The sequence below is a fragment of the Saimiri boliviensis genome, chromosome 5 (genome assembly GCF_048565385.1).
Source record: "Saimiri boliviensis isolate mSaiBol1 chromosome 5, mSaiBol1.pri, whole genome shotgun sequence".
NCBI lineage: Eukaryota > Metazoa > Chordata > Mammalia > Primates > Cebidae > Saimiri > Saimiri boliviensis.
Genome location: NC_133453.1, coordinates 85,061,835 through 85,081,093, shown reverse-complemented (window position 1 = coordinate 85,081,093; position 19,259 = coordinate 85,061,835). Strand labels below are relative to the sequence as shown.

Genomic DNA, 19,259 nt, shown 5'->3' with positions numbered 1-19,259 from the left:
TCCAGATTTTTTAATGATTACTATTCTAACTGGCATGAGATAATACCTCAGTGTGGTTTTGATTTGCATTTCTCTAGTGACCAATGATGATGAGCATTTTTTATATGTTTGTTGGCCTCATGTATGTCTTCTTTATGAAAGTGTCAGTTCATATACTTCACCCACTTTTGAATGTTTTTTTTCTTATATATCCGTTGTAGTTCCTTGTAGATTCTAGATATTAGCCCTTGTCAGATGGGTAGATTGCAAAAAATTTTTCCCATTGTGTTGGTTGCTAATTTGCTGTAATAATTTTTTTTTTTTTTTTTTTTGCTCTACAGAAGCTCTGCGTTTTAGTTAGATCCCATTTCTCTATCTTGGCTTTTATTGCCATTGCTTTTGGTGTTTTTTTTTGTTTGTTTTGCTTTTGTTGTTTTTTTTGGTTTGTTTTTTGTTTTGTTTTGTTTGTTTTGTTTTGTTTTTATGGTGTTAGGTTTTATGTTTAAATCTGGGATACAACTGGAGTTAATTTTAGTGTAAGGTGGCAGGTAGGAGTCCAGTTTCTGCTTTCTGCATATGGCTAGCCAGTTTTGCCCACACAATTTATTAAACATGGAGTCCTTTCCCCATTTCTTGTTTTTGCCAGGTTTTTCAAAGATCAGATGATTGTAGATGTGTCGTGTTTCTTCTGGGATTTCTGTTCTGTTCCATTGGTCCATGTCTCTGTTTTGGTACCAGTCTCATGCTGTTCAGATTACTGTAGCCTTGTAGTATAGTTGGAAGTCCAGCAGTGTGATGCCGCCAGGTTTGTTCTTTTTACTTAGGATTGTCTTGGCTATGTGGGCTGTCTTGTGATTCCATATCAAGTTTAAAGTGTTTTTTTCCTGTTCTGTGAAGAACGTCATTGGTAGCTTGATGGTGATAGCATTGAATCTATAGAGTTGTGATCTCTTGAAGGAGAAGAGGTGTTCTGGTCTTTGATGGTTTTTATCTTTTTTGTGCTGCGTTTTTCCCCATCTTTGTGGGCTTACCTGGATGTGTTGTTAAGGAGCCACTTGATGAGGTCCCTTGTCTACCTGTGAAGGAGCTTCTGGATTTCTAGGGACTCCTTTGGGTTTCTAGGGACTCCTTACGGTTACTAGGGAAGCTTCCTGTCTTTTTGTTTATACTGGGAGATTAGGGCCCCCCTCTTCTGCCGACCTATAGGTGCTGCTGTGTTATCAAGAACGCCATCCCGTTGCTATGTAGGCTTCCTGTGTTTCTTTTTAAAACATGTAGCCCAGTCCCACTCCTCTAATGGTGGGTTGTGCCCTTCCTCTACTGGGCCAGATCATTCAGGATTCAGCTCAGACTGTGGTACCAGCTGCACAACCCACTAGAGTCAGAGCTTCAGTCCTCTGGTGTTTGTGGGGAAGAGTAGGGACCCACCCTGCAGCACCTGGCCATCTCCCCCTTTTAGCTTCTCTCTCCAGTCATAGGTTATGGGCCCACCCAGCTGCTTCCACTTACAGCTCGCTCGCTCTCTCTCTCTCTCTCTCTCTCTCTCTCTCTCCGGGTGGGAGGAGGGGGCTCAGTCTACAGGTTCTGCTAAACCAGACCCATTAAAATGCACCTGTTATCTCAGTTGGAGCTAGGAGATCTTTGTGTTTCTGCATCTCTCTCGCTGGATGTTGTGTGCTGGAGTTGTATCTATTCAGCCATCTTGGATCCAGAGCTATACATAGCTAGCTATTTTATTGCACTTTAGGTTGTGAGGTACATGTGAAGAACATGCAGGATTGTTGCATAGATACATAAATGGCAAGGTGGTTTGCTGTCTCCATCCCCGTCACCTATATCTGGCATTTTTCCCCATATTATCCCTCTCCAACTCCCTACCTGACACTGTCCCTCCTCTAGTCCCCGCCAACAGACCCCAGTGTGTGATGTTCCCCTCCCTGTATCCATGTGTTCTCATAGTTCAACACCCACAAATGAGTGAGAACATGTAGTGTTTGATTTTTCTGTTCTTGTGTCAGTTTGCTAAGAATGATGCTTTCCAGATTCATCCATGTCTGTTAAAAGGATATGAATTCGCTTTTTATGGCTGCATAGTATTCCATGGTGTATATGTGCCACATTTTTCTTCTCCATTTCATCATCAGTGGGCATTTGGGTTGGTTTTAGGTCTTTGCTATTGTAAACAGTGCCACAATGAAGATACCTATGCATGTGTCTTTATAACAGAATGATTTATAATCCTTTGGATATATACCCAGTAATGGGATTGCTGGGTCAAATGGAATTTCTATTTCTAGGGTCTTGAGGAATCGCCACACTGTCTTCCACAATGGTTGACCTAATTTACACTCCCACCAACAGTGTAAAAGTGTTCCTATTTCTACACATCCTCTGTAGCATTGTTATCTCCAGATTTTTTAATGATCGCCATTCCAACTGGTTTAAGATAGTATCTCAGGGTGGTTTTGATTTGTATTTCTCTAATGACCCATGATGATGTGCATTTTTTTATATATTTGTTGGCCTCATATATGTCTCCTTTTGAAAAGTGCCTGTTCATATACCTCACTCACTTTTAAATGGATTTGTTTTTTACTTGTAAATCTGTTTTAGTTCTTTGTAGATTCTGGATATTAGCCCTTTGTCAGACGAGTAGATTACAAAAATGTTTTCTCATTCTTTTGGTTGCCGGTTCACGCCAATGATTATTTTTTTGTTTTGTTTTGTTTTGTTTTGTTTTGTGCAAAAGCTCTGGAGTTTAAGTAGATCCTATTTGTCTATTTTGGCTTTTGTTGCCAATGCTTTTGGTGTTTTGGTCATGAAGTCTTTGCCTATGCCTATGTCCTGAATGGTTTTGCCTAGGTTTTCTTCCAGGGTTTACCTGGTGTTAAGTCTTATGTTGAAGTCTTTAATCCATATGGAGTTAATTTTAGTGTAAGGTGTCAGGAAGGGGTCCAGTTTCTGCTTTCTGCACATAGCTAGCCAGTTTTCCCAACACCATTTATGAAACAGGGAATTCTTTCCCCATTGCTTGTTTTTGTCATCTTTGTCAAAGATCAGATGGTTGTAGGTGTGTGGTATTGCCTCTGAGACCTCTGTTCTGTTCCACTGGTCTATATCTCTGTTTTGGTACCAGTACCACGCTGTTTTGATTATGGCCTTGTAGTATAGTTTGAAATCAGGTAGCATGACACCTCTAGCTTTGTTCTTTTTGCTTAGTATTGTCTTGGCTATATGGGCTCTCTTTTGGTTCCATGTGAAGTTTAAGGTGGTTTTTTCCAGTTATGTGAAGAGGGTCATAGGTAGCTTGATGGGGATAGCATTGAATCTGTAAATTACTTTGGGCAGTATGGCCATTTTCACACTATTGATTGTTCCTAACCATCAGCATGGAATGGTTTTCCTTCTGTTTGTGTCCTCTCTTATTTCATTGAGCAGTGGTTTATAGTTCTCCTTGAAGAGGTCCTTTACATCTTTTGTTAGTTGTATTTCTAGGTATTTTATTCTCTTTATAGCAATTGTGAATGGCAGTTCATTCTTGATTTGGATCTCTGTTAGTCTCGTACTGGTGTACAGGAATGCTTGTGATTTCTGCACATTGATTTTATATCCTGAGACTTTGCTGAAGTTGCTTATCAGTTTAAGGAGATTTTGTGCTGAGATGATGGGGTCTTCTAAATATACAATCATGTCATCTGCAAATAGAGACAATGTGAATTCTTCCTTTCTTAATTGAATACCCTTCATTTCTTTTTTTTTTCCCTGATTGCTCTGGCTAGAACTTCCAATACTATATTGAATAGGAGTGGTGAGAGAGGGCAGCCTTGTCTAGTGCCAGATTTCAAAGGGAATGCTTCCAGTTTTTGCCCATTCAGTATGAATTCATTGGCATTCATACTGAATGGACAAAAACAGGCTGTGGGTTTGTGATAAATAGCTTTTATCATTTTTAGATACATTCTGTCAATACCTAGTTTATTGAGAGTTTTTAGCATAAAGGGCTGTTGAATTTTGTTGAAGGTCTTCTCTGCATCTATTGAGATGATCATGTGGTTTTTGTCTTTGTTTCTGTTTATGTGGTGAATTACGTTTATAGACTTGCGTATGTTGAACCAGCCTTGCATCCCTGGGATGAAGCCCACTTGATCATGATGGAGAAGTTTTTTGATGTACTGTCACAGTTTGACAGTATTCTATTGAAGATTTTTCTATCTATGTTCATCATGTATATTGGCCTGGAGTTTTCTTTTCTTGTGGAGTGTCTGCCGGGTTTTGGTATCAGGATGATCTTGGTCTTATAAAATGATTTGGGAAGGATTTCCTCTATTTATATTGTTTGGAATCATTTCAGATGGAATGGTACCAGCTCCTCTTTGTATGTCTAGGTGAATTCGTCTGTGAACCTTTCTGGACCTGGGCTTTTTTTTCATTGGTAGGCTGTTAATTTCTACCTCCACTTTAGCCGTTGTTACTGCTCTAATCAGGGTTTCGACTTCTCCGTGGTTTAGGCTTGCAAGGGTGAAAGTGTCTAAGAATTTATCTGTTTCTTCCAGGTTTCCTGGTTTACGTGCATAGAGGTGTTTATAGTAATCTCTGATGGTAGTTTGTATTTCTGTGGAATCAGTAATGATATCCTCTTTATCATTTTTTATTGCATCTATTTGATACTTCTCTCTTTGCTTTTTTATTAATCTGGCTAGTGATCTATTTTATTGATTTTTTCAAAAAAACAGCTCCTGGATTTATTGATTTTTTAAATTTTTTTTGTGTCTCTATCTCTTTCAGTTCTGCTCTTAGTTATTTCTTGTCTTCTGCTAGCTTTTGAGTTTTCTTGATCTTCCTCCTCTGGTTATTTCAATTTTGATGATGTGATGTCAATTTTAGATATTCCTTTGCTTCTCATGTGGGCATTTACTGCTATAAATTTTCCTTTAGACACTGCTTTAAATGTGTCCCAGAGATTCTGGTACATTTTGTATTCATTCTCATTGGTTTCAAAGAAAATCCTTGTTTTCATTGTTTATTCAGTCAGCATTGTTTATCCTTCATTTCACTGATATCCTGTCAATGTTCAAGAGCCAGTTGTTCAATTTCCATGAAATTGTGCAGTTCTCAGTTTCTTAATTCTGTTTTCTAATTTGATTGCACTGTGGTTTGACAGACTGTTATGATTTCCATTCTTTTGCATTTGCCAAGGAGTGATTTACTTCTAATTTTGTAGTCAATTTCAGACTAAGTGTGATGTGGTGCTGAGAAGAATATATATTCTGTGGATTTGGGGTGGAGAGTTCTGTAAATGTCTGCTAGGCTTGCTTGTTCCATATCTGAGTTCAAGTCCTGGATATCCTTGTTAATTTTCTGTCTTGTTGATCTTTCTAAATATAGTGGAGTATTAAAGTCTCCCACTATTATTGTGTGGGAGTCTAAGTCTCTTTGTAGGTCATTAAGAACGTGCTTTATGTATCTGGATGCTTCTGTTTTGGGTGTTTATATATTTAGGATCATTAGCTCTTCTTGTTGCATTGATTCTTTTACCATTATATAATGCTCTTCTTTGTCTCTTTTGATCTTTGTTACTTTAAAGTATATTTTATCAGAGATTTGCATGGCAGGCAACTCATGCTTTGTTTTTTGCTCTCCATTTGTTTGATAAATCTTCCTCCATCCCTGTATTTTAAACCTGTGTGTATCCTTGCATGTGAGATGGGTTTTCTGGATATAGCACACCAATGAGTTTTGACTTCTTTTCCAATTTGCCAGTCTGTGTCTTTTGATTGGAGCATTTAGCCCATTTACATTTAAGATTATTGTTATGTGTGAATTTGATCCTGCCATTTTGATGTTAGCTGGTTGTTTTGACCATTAGTAGATGTAGTTTCTTCATTGTATTGATGGTCTTTACCATTTGGTATGTTTTTGGAATGGCTGGTACTGGTTGTTCCTTTCCATGTTTAGTACTTCTTTCAGGACCTCATATAAGGCAGGCCTGGTGGTGAGGAAATCTCTGAGCAATTGCTTGTTCATAAAGGATTTTATTTCTCCTTCGCTTATGAAGCTTAGTTTGGCTGGATATGAAATTCTAGGTTGAAAATTATTTTCTTTAAGGTTGTTGAATATTGGCCCCCACTCTCTTCTGGACTGTAGGGTTTCTGCTGAGAGATCCACTGTGAGTCTGTTGGGCTTCCCTTTGTGGGTAACTTGACATTGCTCTCTGATTGCCCTTAGCACTTTTTCCTTCGTTTCAACCCTGGTGAACCTGACAATTATGTGCCTTGGGATTGCTCTTCTTGAGGAATATCTTTGTGGTGTTCTCTATGTTTCCTGGACTTGAATAGTGGCCTGCTTTGTTAGGTTGGGGAAGTTCTCCTGGATAGTATCCTGAAGAGTGTTTTCCAGCTTGGATTCATTTTCTGTCACATTCAGGTACACCTATCAAACATAGAAGAGGTCTTTTCACATAATCCCATATTTCTTGGAGGCTTTGTTCATTTCTTTTTACTTTTTTTTCTCTAATTTTTCCTTCTATTTCATTGAATTGATCTTCAAGCCCTGGTATCCTTTCTTCTGCTTGGTCAATTTGGCTATTGAAACTTGTGTATGCTTTGCAAAGTTCTAGTGTTGTGTTTTTCAGCTCCATCATTCATTTGTATTCTTGTCTAAGCTGTTTATTCTCATTGGCATTTCATCAAACCTTTTTTCAAGGTTCTTAGTTTCTTTGCATTGGGTTAGAACATGTTCTTTTAGTTCAGAGAAGTTTGTTATTATCCACCTTCTAAAGCCTGTTTCTGTCAATTCTTCAAACTCATTCTCCATCCACCCTTGTTGCCTTGCTGGTAAGGAGTTGTGATCCCCTGGAGGAGGATCTGGTTTTGGGTGTGTTCATCCTTTTTGCACTGGTTTCTTCCCATCTTTGTGGATTTATCTACCTGTGGTCTGTGTAGTTGGTGACTTTTGGTTGGGGTCTGAGTGGACATTCTTTTTGTTGATGATGAAGTTATTTCTATTTTTTAGTTTTCCTTCTAACAGGCTACTCTGCTGTAGGACTGCTGGAGGTCCACTCCAGACCCGGCTTGCCTGGGGATCACCTGCAGCAGCTACAGAACAGTAAGGGCTGCTGCCAGTTTCTTCTGTTATATTTGTCCCAGTAAGATAGCTGCCAGATGTCAGCCTGAGCTCTCCTTTATGATGTGTCCCTTTGGATATATGGGGGTTGGGGAGCTGCTTGAGGATACAGTCTGTCCCTTACAGGAGCTCAGGTGTTGAGCTGTGAGATCCATTGTTCCATTCAGAGATGCTAGGCAGGTATATTTAAGTCTGCTGCAATGGAACTCATAACCCCCTTTTTTTGTTTTCCTAGGTGCTCTGTCCTGGGAATTTGGGCTTTATTTATAAGTTCCTGAGATGTTGCTGTCTTTTTTCAGAGATACCCTTCCCAGCAAGGAGGTAGTCTAGTCACAGTCTGCCAGCAGAAGTGTTGCTGATCTGCAGAGGGCTCTGCCCAGCTGCTGTTTGAACTTCCTTGTGGTTTTGTTTATAGAGGTATTATTAGAACTGCCTCGGTAATGGTGGATGCCCTTCCTCTCACAGAGCTGGACCATCCCAGGTCCAGCCATGCTTGCCATGAAACTCTCAATCCAGAGCATTTCTGATTGCTGGTCTTTGTTGGGGTAGAAACTGCTGAGCCAGATCACCTAGCTCCCTGTTTCAGCCCCCTTTTTTCAGTTGAATGGGTGACACTGTCTCCCAGGCATTCCAAGTGCCAGTTGAAATGGCGTCCAGATTTGTGTGAGTTTTTGTGTGGAGACCCACTGTGCCAGCTGAAACAGCTGTGCTGGAGACTCATGGTGCTCTTCTGCCCGGGAATCTCCTAGTCTGTTGGCAGTAAAAATTCATTTGGAAATGTGGTGATCACTCACCCTCTGCATTCTTCCTGGGAAATGCAATCCAAAGCTGTTCCTATTTAGTCATCTTGGATCATCCTCCTATAGCTTTTCTTAAAAGTAAGTTTTTCCAGGGAATGCTGGGAAGATGGCCGACTGAGAACAGCTTAGGACTTCAGCTCCCAGTGAAAGTGCAGAAGGTGAGTGGACGCCGCATTTCCAGATGAATTTTTATTACCCACAAACCAGGAGATACCCAGGCAGAAGGGTCGCCAGAGCCGCTGTTCTGGCCGGTGCAGCTGTTTTGGCCCCCGTGAGGCTGATTTGGCCTGCGCTGCTGCTTTGACCACGCCCTTTTGTGGTGGTTCTCCATACAAAAGCCACTGGTCTGGGAGCCCTCTTAGCTGGCGAGCCCTGAGATGGCAGAGTTGCCCATTCATCTGAAATAGCGAGCCAGGCCAGGAGATTCCCAGGCAAAAAATCCGCCAGGAGCTGGCTCCGCTGTTTGAGCCGATTCAGTGAGTCGCAGCACGGGAGATCCCGGCACCTTTTCAACAAGCGACTGGATCGCTGGGTCGTTCAACTTTAAAAATAAAAAAAAAAAAGACTCTGAGTCGGGGAGCCAGGCAATCAGGCTTGGTTGGTTCCACCCCCACCCCCCACAACAACAACAACGAAAACAGTAATTGGAAACGCTCTGAGTTGAGCGTTTCACAGCAAGCACAGCTGAACCCGGGACTGTCCAGCTCTGTGGGGGAGGCAGGCCGCCGTTGCTGAGGCAACCCGCCACAACAGAGAGAGTCCGCCATAACAGAGGTGGGGCCACCGTTGCCGAGGCAGTTCTAACTATGCCCATATAAACAGGACTGCAGGGAAGAGCACGGCAGCTGGGCGGAGCCCACAGCAGCTCAGCAAAGCCTCTGCAGGCAGACAGTGGCTGGGTGGTCTGCTAGCTGGGTGGGGCAGACCTGAAAGAAAAATCAAAATGGGCAGTAGCACAACGGAAACTCATAAAGCCCTAACTCCCCGGGACACAGCACCTAGGAACAAAAAGCGGTTTATGAGTTCAGCTGCAGCAGACCTAATCATACCTGCCCAGCAGCTCTGAATGAATAACGGAGCTCACAGCTCAGGACTTAAGCCCCAATAAAAGAAAGACTGTCTCCTCAAGTAGCTCCTTGACCCACATAGATCCAAAGAGTCACCTCATAAGGAGAGAATGGACTGACAGTTGGCGAGCATCCTTCTGGGGCAAAGATAGCTGAAGAGGAAACGGGTAGCAACCCTTACTGTACTGCAGCTGCTGCAGGTGATCCCCAGGCAAGCAGGGCCTGGAGAGGACCTCAGCAGTCCTACAGCAAAGGGGCCAGACTGTTAGAAGGAAAGCTTAAAAAAAAAGAAAGAAAGAAATAACTTCAGCATCCACGAACTAGAAGCTCACTCAGAGAACCAATCTGAAAGACAGTATCTACAAAGACAACAGGTGGATAAACCCACAAAAATGGGAAGAAACCAGCACAAAAAGGATGAAAACTCCCGAAACCAGAACACCTCCCCTCCTAAAAGGGATCACAACTCCTCACCAGCAAGGGAACCAGACCGAATGGAGAAGAAGTGTGATGATGAAACGACAGAATCAGATTTCAGAAAGTGGGTAGTAACAAACTACAGTGAGCTAAAAGAACATGTTCTAACCCAATGCAAAGAAACTGGGAACCTTGAAAAAAGATTGGACGAAATGCTAATGAGAATGGACAACATAGAGAGGAATATAAGTGAACTGACAGAGCTGAAAAACACAACATGAGAACTTTGCAAAGCACGCACAAGTTTCAACAGCCGAATTGACCAAGCAGAAGAAAGGATATCAGAGGTCGAAGATCAACTCAATGAAATAAAAAGAGAAGGCAAGAACAGAGAAAAAAGCACAAAAAGGAATGAACAAAATCTTCAAGAAATGTGAGACTATGTGAAAAGCCCTAATCTACATTTGATAGGTATACCCGAATGTGATGAAGAGAATGAATCCAAATTGGAAAATACTCTTCAGGATATTATCCAGTAAAACTTCCCCAACCTAGCAAGGCAGGCCAATATTCAAATCCAGGAAATACAGAGAACACCACAAACATATTCCTCAAGAAGAGCAACCCCAAGGCACATAATCGTCAGATTCACCAGGGTTGAAATGAAAGAGAAAATGCTAAGGGCAGCCAGAGAGAAAGGTCAGGCTACCCACAAAGGGAAGCCCATTAGACTCACAGCAGTTCTCTCAGCAGAAACCCTACAAGCCAGAAGATATTGGGGGCCAATATTCAACATCCTTAAAGAAAAGAACTTTCAACTCAGAATCTCCTATCCAGCCAAACTAAGCTTCATAAGTGAAGGAAAAATAAAATCCTTTGTGAACAAGCAAGTACTCAGAGATTTCATCACCACCAAACCTGCTCTACAAGAACTCCTGAAAGAGGCTCTACACATATAAAGGAGCAACCAGTACCAGCCACTCCAAAAACATACCAAATGGCAAAAAAGCCTCAAAACAATCAAGAAGCTGCATCAACTAACCAATAAAACAGCCAGGTAGCATCAAAATAACAGTATCAAATTCACACGTAACAATACTATCCCTAAATGTAAATGGACTAAATGACCCAATCAAAAGACACAGACTGGCAAACTGGATAAAAAGCCAAAACCCATCAGTGTGCTGTATCCAGGAAACCCATCTTGCATGCAAGGATACACAAAGGCTCAAAATAAAGGGATGGAGGAAGATCTACCAAGCAAATGGAGAGCAAAAAAAAAAAAAAAAAAAAAAAAAAAAAAAAAAGCAGGAGTTGCAATTCTCATCTCTGATAAAATAGACTTTAAAGCAACAAAGATCAAAAGAGACAAAGAAGGACATTACATAATGGTAAAAGGATCACTGCAACAAGAAGAGCTAACGAATCTAAATATATACGCACCCAATACAGGAGCACCCAGATACATAAGGCAAGTTCTTAATGACTTAACAAAGAGACTTAGACTCCCACACAATAACAGTGGGAGACTTTAACACCCCATTGTCAATATTAGACAGATCAACCAGACAGAAAATCAACAAGGATATTCACGACCTGAACTCAGACCTGGAACAAGCAAACCTAATAGACATTTACAGAACTCTCCACCCCAAATCCACAGAATATGCATTCTTCTCAGCACCACATCACACCTACTCTAAAACTGACCATATAATTGGCAATAAATCACTCCTCAGCAAATGCAAAAGAACAGAAATCATAACAAACAGTCTCTCAGACCACAGTGCAATCAAGTTAGAACTCAGAATGCAGAAACTAACTCTGAACCGCACAGCTTCATGGAAACTGAACAACTTGCTTTTGAATGTTGACTGGATAAACAATGAAATGAAAGCAGAAATAAAGATGTTCTTTGAAACCAACAAGAAGGAAGACACAACATACCAGAATCTCTGGGACACATTTAAAGCAGTCTCTAGAGGAAAATAATATAGCAATGAGCACCCAAATGAGAAGAAAGGAGAGATCTGAAATTGACACCCTATCATCAAAATTGAAAGAGCTAGAGGAGCAAGAACAAAAATCTCAAAACCTAGCAGAATACAGGAAATAACTAAGATCAGAGCAGAACTGAAGGAAATAGACACACAAAAAACTCTTCAAAAAATCAATAAATCCAGGAGCTGGTTTTTTGAAAAGATCAACAAAATAGACAAACCACTAGCCAGATTAATAAAAAAGAAAAGAGAATAACCAAATTGATGCAATAAAAAACGATAAACGGGATATCACCACAGATTCCACAGAAATCCAAACCATCATCAGAGATTATTACAAACAACTCTATGCACATATACTAGTAAACCTGGAAGAAATGGATAAATTCCTGGACACCTGCATCCTCTCAAGCCTAAACCAGGAAGAAGGCAAAACCCTGAATAGACCAATAACAAGGTCTGAAGTCGAGGCAGCAATAAAGAGCCTACCACCCAAAAAAAGCCCAGGTCCAGATGGGTTCACAGCCGAATTCTACCAGACATACAAAGAGGAGCTGGTATGATTCCTTCTGAAACTATTCCAGACAATCCAAAAAGAGGGAATCCTTCCCAAATCATTTTATGAGACAAACATCATCCTGATACCAAAACCCGGCACAGACTCAACAAGAAAAGAAAACTTCAGGCCAATATCCATGATGAACATAGATGCAAAAATCTTTAATAAAATACTGGCAAGCCGATTGCAACAGCATATCGAAAAGCTTATCCACCATGATCAGGCAGGATTCATCCCAGGGATGCAGGCTTGTTCAACATTCACAAGTCTATAAACGTAATTCACCACATAAACAGAACCAAAGACAAAAACCACATGATTATCTCAATTGATGCAGAGAAGGCCTTTGACAAAATTCAACAGCCCTTTATGCTAAAAACCTTCAATAAACTAGGTATTGATGGAACGTATCTCAAAATAATAAAAGCTATTTATGACAAACCAATAGCCAATATCATAATGAATGGGCAAAAACTGGAAGCATTCCCTTTGAAATCTGGCACTAGACAAGGATGCCCTTTCTTACCACTCCTATTCAATATAGTACTGGAAGTTCTAGCCAGAGCAATCAGGCAAGAAAAAGAAATAAAGGGTATTCAAATAGAAAAGGAGGAAATCAAATTGTCTCTATTTGCAGATGACATGATTGTATATCTACAAGACCTATGTCTCAGCCCAAAATCTCCTGAAACTGAAAAACAACTTCAGCAAAGTCTCAGGATACAAAATCAACGTGCAAAAATCACAAGCCTTCCTATACACCAGTAACAGACTTAAAGAGAGCCAAATCAAGAACGAACTGCCATTCACAATTGCTACAAAGACAATAAAATACCTAGGAATACAACTAACAAGGAACGTAAAGGACCTCTTCAAGGAGAACTACAAGCCACTGCTCAAAGAAATAAGAGAGGACACAAACAGATGGAGAAACATTCCATGTTCATGGTTAGAAGAATGAACATCGTGAAAATGGCCATACTGCCCAAAGTAATTTACAAATTCAACGCTATTCCCATCAAGCTACCAATGACCTTCTTCACAGAACTGAAAAAAAAAAAAAAAAAAAAAAACACCTTAAACTTCATATGGAAGGAAAAGAGAGCCCGCATAGCCAAGTCAATTCTAAGCAAAAAATACAAAGCAGGAGGCATCACACTACCGGACTTCAAACTGTACTCCAAGGCTACAGTAATCAAAACAGCATGGTACTGGTACCAAAACAGAGATATAGACCAATGGAACAGAACAGAGGCCTCAGAGGAAATACAACATACCCACAACCATCTGATCTTCGACAAACCTGACAAAAACAAGCAATGGGGAAAGGATTCCCTATTTAATAAATGGTGTTGGGAAAACTGGCTAGCCATGTGCAGAAAGCAGAAACAGGACCCCTTCCTGACACCTTACACCAAAATTAACTCCAGATGGATTAAAGACTTAAACATCAGACCTAGCACCATAAAATCCCTAGAAGAAAATCTAGGCAAAACCATTCAGGACATAGGCGTAGGCAAGGACTTCATGACCAAAACGCCAAAAACAATGGCAACAAAAGCCAAAATAGACAAATGGGACCTAACCAAATTCCACAGCTTCTGCACAGCAAAAGAAACAGTCAGTAGAGTGAATCGGCAACCAACAGAATGGGAAAAAATTTTTGCCGTCTACCCATCTGACAAAGGGGCTGATATCCAGAATTTACAAAGAACTAAAACAGATCTACAAGAAAAAAGACAAACAAGCCCATTCAAAAATGGGCAAAGGATATGAACAGACATTTTACAAAAGAAGACATACAGGAGGCCAGCAAACGTGAAAAAATGCTCATCACATGTCATTAGAGAAATGCAAATCAAAACCACATTGAGATACCATCTCACACCAGTTAGAATGGCGATCATTAAAAAATCTGGAGACAACAGATGCTGGAGAGGATGTGGAGAAATAGGAACACTTTTACACTCTTGGTGGGAGTGTAAATTAATTCGACCATTGTGGAAGACAGTGTGGCGATTCCTCAAGGACCTAAAAATAGAAATCGCATTTGACCCAGCAATCCCATTACTGGGTATATATCCAGAGGATTATAAAGCATTCTGCTATAAGGACACATGCACACGAATGTTCATTGCAGCACTGTTTACAATAGCAAAGACCTGGAACCAACCCAAATGTCCATCGATGATAGACTGGATAGGGAAAATGTGGTACATATACACCATGGAATATTACGCGGCCATCAAAAATGATGAATTTGTGTCCTTTGTAGGGACATGGATGAACCTGGAAACCGTCATTCTCAGCAAACTGACAGGAGCAGAAAATCAAATACCACATGTTCTCACTCATAGGCGGGTGTTGAACAATGAGAACTCGTGGACACATTGTGGGGAGCACTACACACTGGGGTCCGTTGGGGGGAAATGGGGAGGGATGGGTGGTGGGGAGATGGGAAGAGATAGCATGGGGAGGAATGACAGATACAGGCGAGGGGAAGGAAGGCAGCAAACCACACTGCCATGTGTTTACCTATGCAACAATCTTGCATGTTCTTCACATGTACCCCAAAACCTAAAATGCAATTTAAAAAAAAAAAGTAAGTTTTCCCACTTATTTGATAAATAAGACTGGTGTATTCATCCTGGACGTAGGTATTTGATTAAGAAATAGTAAATCCATTCAAATAATAAAAATGTTAAATTAATTTTTAGTTGAAGGCAATAAATATAATCTGAAATACTATCATTGTGTTATAAAGCACATTTCCAAAGCACCTTTTTTTGTTCTCATAACTACCCTCTGAGGTAGGTACTATAGATATTCTTATCTATAACTCATAATAGGGAGGAACAAAGAAGGTAACAACCAGCTTACCCCAGTCATCGGAATTGCTGGGAACAGGAATTTAGCTCTTTCCAATCCTTCGCCAGTGTTCTGTATACTACACCAGGACTCTGAGTCAGTCTAGTGCAAATTCACCTGGAATGTCTTAAAAATGCACACACATGTGCACACACACAGAGCACTGAAATAAAATTACAATTAAAAAAGAAACATAAGAGCACAGCTATAAGAATACATTTAATCATTTCAACAATATTGTCACCTTACATGTACATATTTTGAAATCTGGAAAATTGAATAAATAACAATTATAGAAATTAAGAATCCTTACACATACCTGCAGTTCCTTCTATTGTTGATGCTGTGAATGAAGTACAAGTATTTATAAATACTGATTATAAAAGAGTATAATTTCTAAACGCCTAATGAAGATAACTAACATTGAATGCTATCTGATATAACATAACACCTTACTTGCATAGTCATTTTGTCTACAGTAGGAAAGTACCTCTAGAATTTACATTTTTAGTTAGACATTCAAGATAGGAGCTACTTAGTCTGAGCTAATCCAGCCAATTTGGTACTTGCCAGGAAGATGGGTGGAAGCTCTCAGTAAAATGAGCCATAGCAGTTGAAGAAAGCTGTAGGAACCTTTTAGTCCACAGAGTGTTGTACATGGCTAATAACATTTTTCCACTCAGTGTATTGTACAGTACTCACAGAACATAAGACTGGCAAAGTAAAATGAGCTTAAAAATGCATTTCCTGGCAATTTTTGGTATACATTTTTTAACACACTTTTCATATACAACTCAGTGAGTTTTGAATGTTTCAATATGATCATGCATAGGCTATTTTTTTTAATCTAACAACATGATTACACTGTATCAGTATATGATGAACCCTATTATCTTGTCCTGCTTATACATTTTAAAGTTGCCTTAAGTAGATAAAATCTGTTCAAGGTTTTAATAAAGTCTGTTCAAGGTTTTTAAACCTAACTACTTCTCCCCACCAGTTAAATCATTAAATCTAATAAAGAAAGTGAGTATAAAATACTGATTTTGTTGGGTGCAGAGTCACCAAGAAGCTTTTCCAAGGCTAGAGAAATCTTATTGATTGCAGCTAAGTAGAGGCTCTGGCCAATTGTGTGGAATCTAAGACTCAATTGAAAATAAGTATTGGTGAAACTGGTGTTACAAAACAAGACTAAATAACGGACTTTTGTGTGCCTTGCATATCTAGGGATGATTCAGATGCCTATTTGTATACTTACCTTCTATCAAATATGAAACTAATTCTGGTCTTCAGAATTAGCTACAACTAATACAATTTGGGTAGACCTGAACATTTGCTTGTGGAAATCACAGAAGGTGGGTCCCATAACGAAATACATAAGTAAGGGTTAGGTCAATAATTAGACAAGGCACAACATGGATTAAAAGAGTACCTAATGATTTTCCCAAATGCAATTTTCTACCCTAGGAAGCTACCATTAAAAATGCCAACTTTTGGCTCTTACTTTAAGAAAAATGGGGTAGGCTGGGAGCAGTGGCTGACGCCTATAATCCCAGCATTTTGGGAGGCCAAGGCTGGCAGATCACCTGAGGTCAGGAGTTCAAGATCAACCTTGCCAGCATCGTGAAATTCCGTCTCTGCTAAAAATACAAAAGGGCGCCTGTGTTCTCAGCTACTCAGGAGGCTGGAGAATGACTCTGGAAGGCAGAGGTTGCACTGAGCTGAGATCACACCATTGAACTCCAGCCTGGGAGACAGAGCAAGGCTCCATCTCAAAAAGAAAGAAAAAAAAATGGGATAAAACACCAGAGATTGAAGTTGTTTAACTTTCCCTATCTTAAGATATCATCTAGATTATAAATATATTGAGGACATTTCACTCAGAAATTGTCATGTCTCAGAAAAATTCACTTCTAAATTATAATTAGAAGATATCATCTGGATTATAAATGTAACCCTTAATTTTAGGACATTTCACTTAGAAATAATGTCAAATCATTTTTCATAGGAAACATATACTGACAGATTATGATTTTTATTGTTACTCTTTGTTGATTTTTTGGTTTTTCCTAGTATGTGTTTTCTCCATGAAGATGGTCCCAGAACACTCTAAACTAACCTACCCTACTTGAAATGTTAATTACCAGATCTAATTTGCCGTCATTCCTTTTTCCCTCCCTGAATGCTATTGCTTTTCAAAGTGTTGTAGCTAAAATGAAGCATAATCTCAGAGCAGCTCTACTAATCATGCTGTGGGTGGAGGTTTTATGAAAAATTGACCGTGCATATCTTGCTAAGTTAGTACTTAGAATGCATTTGGAAATAAACGTGAAGGTCAATTAGTGTATTTGATTAGATTTCAAATGATAGCATAAACTGTAAGGAATATATATTCAAATGAAATAATTCCATGGACTAATAGGATAAAATGAAGCTAAAGACATATTAAAGTAACAAAATACTTATCAGCTATATCAGTTATAATCAGTTTTAAGACGATAATATAACACTTTAATTATCATGTGTCTATAAATTGGGTTTAATTTCTTGGCAGGAAAACGGTTGTCTGCCCTATCATTGATGTGATTAGTGATGATACCTTTGAATATATGGCTGGGTCAGACATGACTTATGGGGGTTTTAACTGGAAACTGAATTTCCGCTGGTATCCTGTTCCCCAAAGAGAAATGGACAGGAGGAAAGGAGACAGAACATTACCTGTCAGGTATGTAGCTCATATCTCTTGAAGATTATATAGATTCCCATAAAAACTAAGGAATATTGTAGATTTCTGTTCTTTTTAGTCATATCCTCATTATTACACACACACACACACACACACACACACACACACACACACACAATGACCCTTTATATGGTCATATTAAAATCAGTGGCAATGTTAAATCTAGTTTAAATTAGTATAGGAAAACATTAAGTATTGGCAAAAATGCTAAATATCTTTTGAAGCTTTATGTATTCTTATATTCAAAATATATTTATTGTGAATTTGCTACATGACAGAAATGTGCTAGCCTTGACACTTCAAATAAATGTGTGTCTTACTTTAAATTATATGGTTTATAATAGAAATGTTCTCAACACTGAAATAGCCAAAAATATTTTGGCTAATATTCTAAATATACCATGTTTAAAAAGCTATCTTCCTTATAGACTTCATAGATCCATTTGTAAAATTTTAATGTATTCAAAATTATGAAGGGTTTATTGCCCCAAAATACTTTAAATACTACTTAAGTTGGAATATTGATTAGTAACATATGGGCTTACTTGTAATAAAAAATATATACATCTCTGTCTGTATAAGCATCACCCACTTTATTGCCAAAAAAAAAAAAAAAAAAAAACAACCTATCATCATCTTCCTACTTAAACACATTGTGGACTTCTTACCTGAAACTGAAAATCGGTTTCCTGAAAAATACTTTGGGAAGCATTCACTAGTTTAGTTCTTTAAAGATGAATTTGGCAAATCACCCTTCCTTTGGAACATGAGAGAAACACCCTAACATTCTAAAACCATATATTTAAGTCCTTACTTAGCACTGTGGACAAGTTTTTGGAAACTGCAACTTTAAGTAAAATACCAGAAAACACTGTCATGTATCTTACAGTGAAAGGACATTGAACTAAGGGATGTTACTTGAGGACCTTTTTTTTGTCATTTCACTTAAAGCTGCAACAGCATTAAGTGAAGACTTCCTGTATATAAAATCCATGATCTGAATAAGAATGTCTGATGACCTACTGAAGAAATGACTTATCTATTATCACCCACTTAATTATATAATGAATTAATTGAAATTAAACTCTAAAAATTGGCTAATGGTAGAGAATGGCTAAAGGCATTTGCTACTGAACAATTAAATATTATAGAAATTAACTTCTTAAAGAGATCTATTACATCAAAGAGAAAAATAAAATGTGACTTCTAACATTTGTATAAAGCCATGTAAGTTATCACGCCAATATTTAAAATGTAACTTATTAGTCTTAAGTCTTTTATAATCTTCAAATTCACCAAGTCTTATTTATACTTACCTTTAAAAACCTGAGAAAATATAGTGGCTCATGTTACCATCATTTATTAGAAATCATATTTTCCCAAATTGTTTTCATTTAGTGTTAGCTGATTTTTAAACTTCAGCTTCCAAGTGAAATCTATCAGAATGCTTGACCAATACACTTAATGTTTATTTTTTGAAAATGCTGTTTATAAGTAAGCATGTTTATACTCATTAAAAAAATTGGCTTTAAAAAAGACATGCTTTATTTATGTTCTCACAGAATCAAAAGGAAGATAACTAAGAGGTAGCCCATATTCATATTAAGAAACTACTGATCTCATTCATAAAATAAACATCTATGTAGAAATCAATCATTATTACTTACCTTTTATTAAATAAAACAAAAGATGAATCATCTA

The 19,259-nt window shown here is 38.7% G+C and overlaps 1 protein-coding gene across 8 annotated transcripts in view; it reads left to right on the top strand.

Annotated features, from left to right (window-relative positions):
* The window catches only part of GALNT13 (polypeptide N-acetylgalactosaminyltransferase 13), a 606,606-nt gene that overhangs the window by 364,190 nt on the left and 223,157 nt on the right, over window positions 1-19,259 (top strand). For all 8 annotated transcript variants that reach the window (XM_074399672.1, XM_074399674.1, XM_039469839.2 and 5 more), the window contains one exon: window positions 17,367-17,537. In XM_074399672.1, the coding sequence (XP_074255773.1) occupies window positions 17,367-17,537 (171 nt within the window). The remainder of the gene's footprint in view (window positions 1-17,366; window positions 17,538-19,259) is intronic.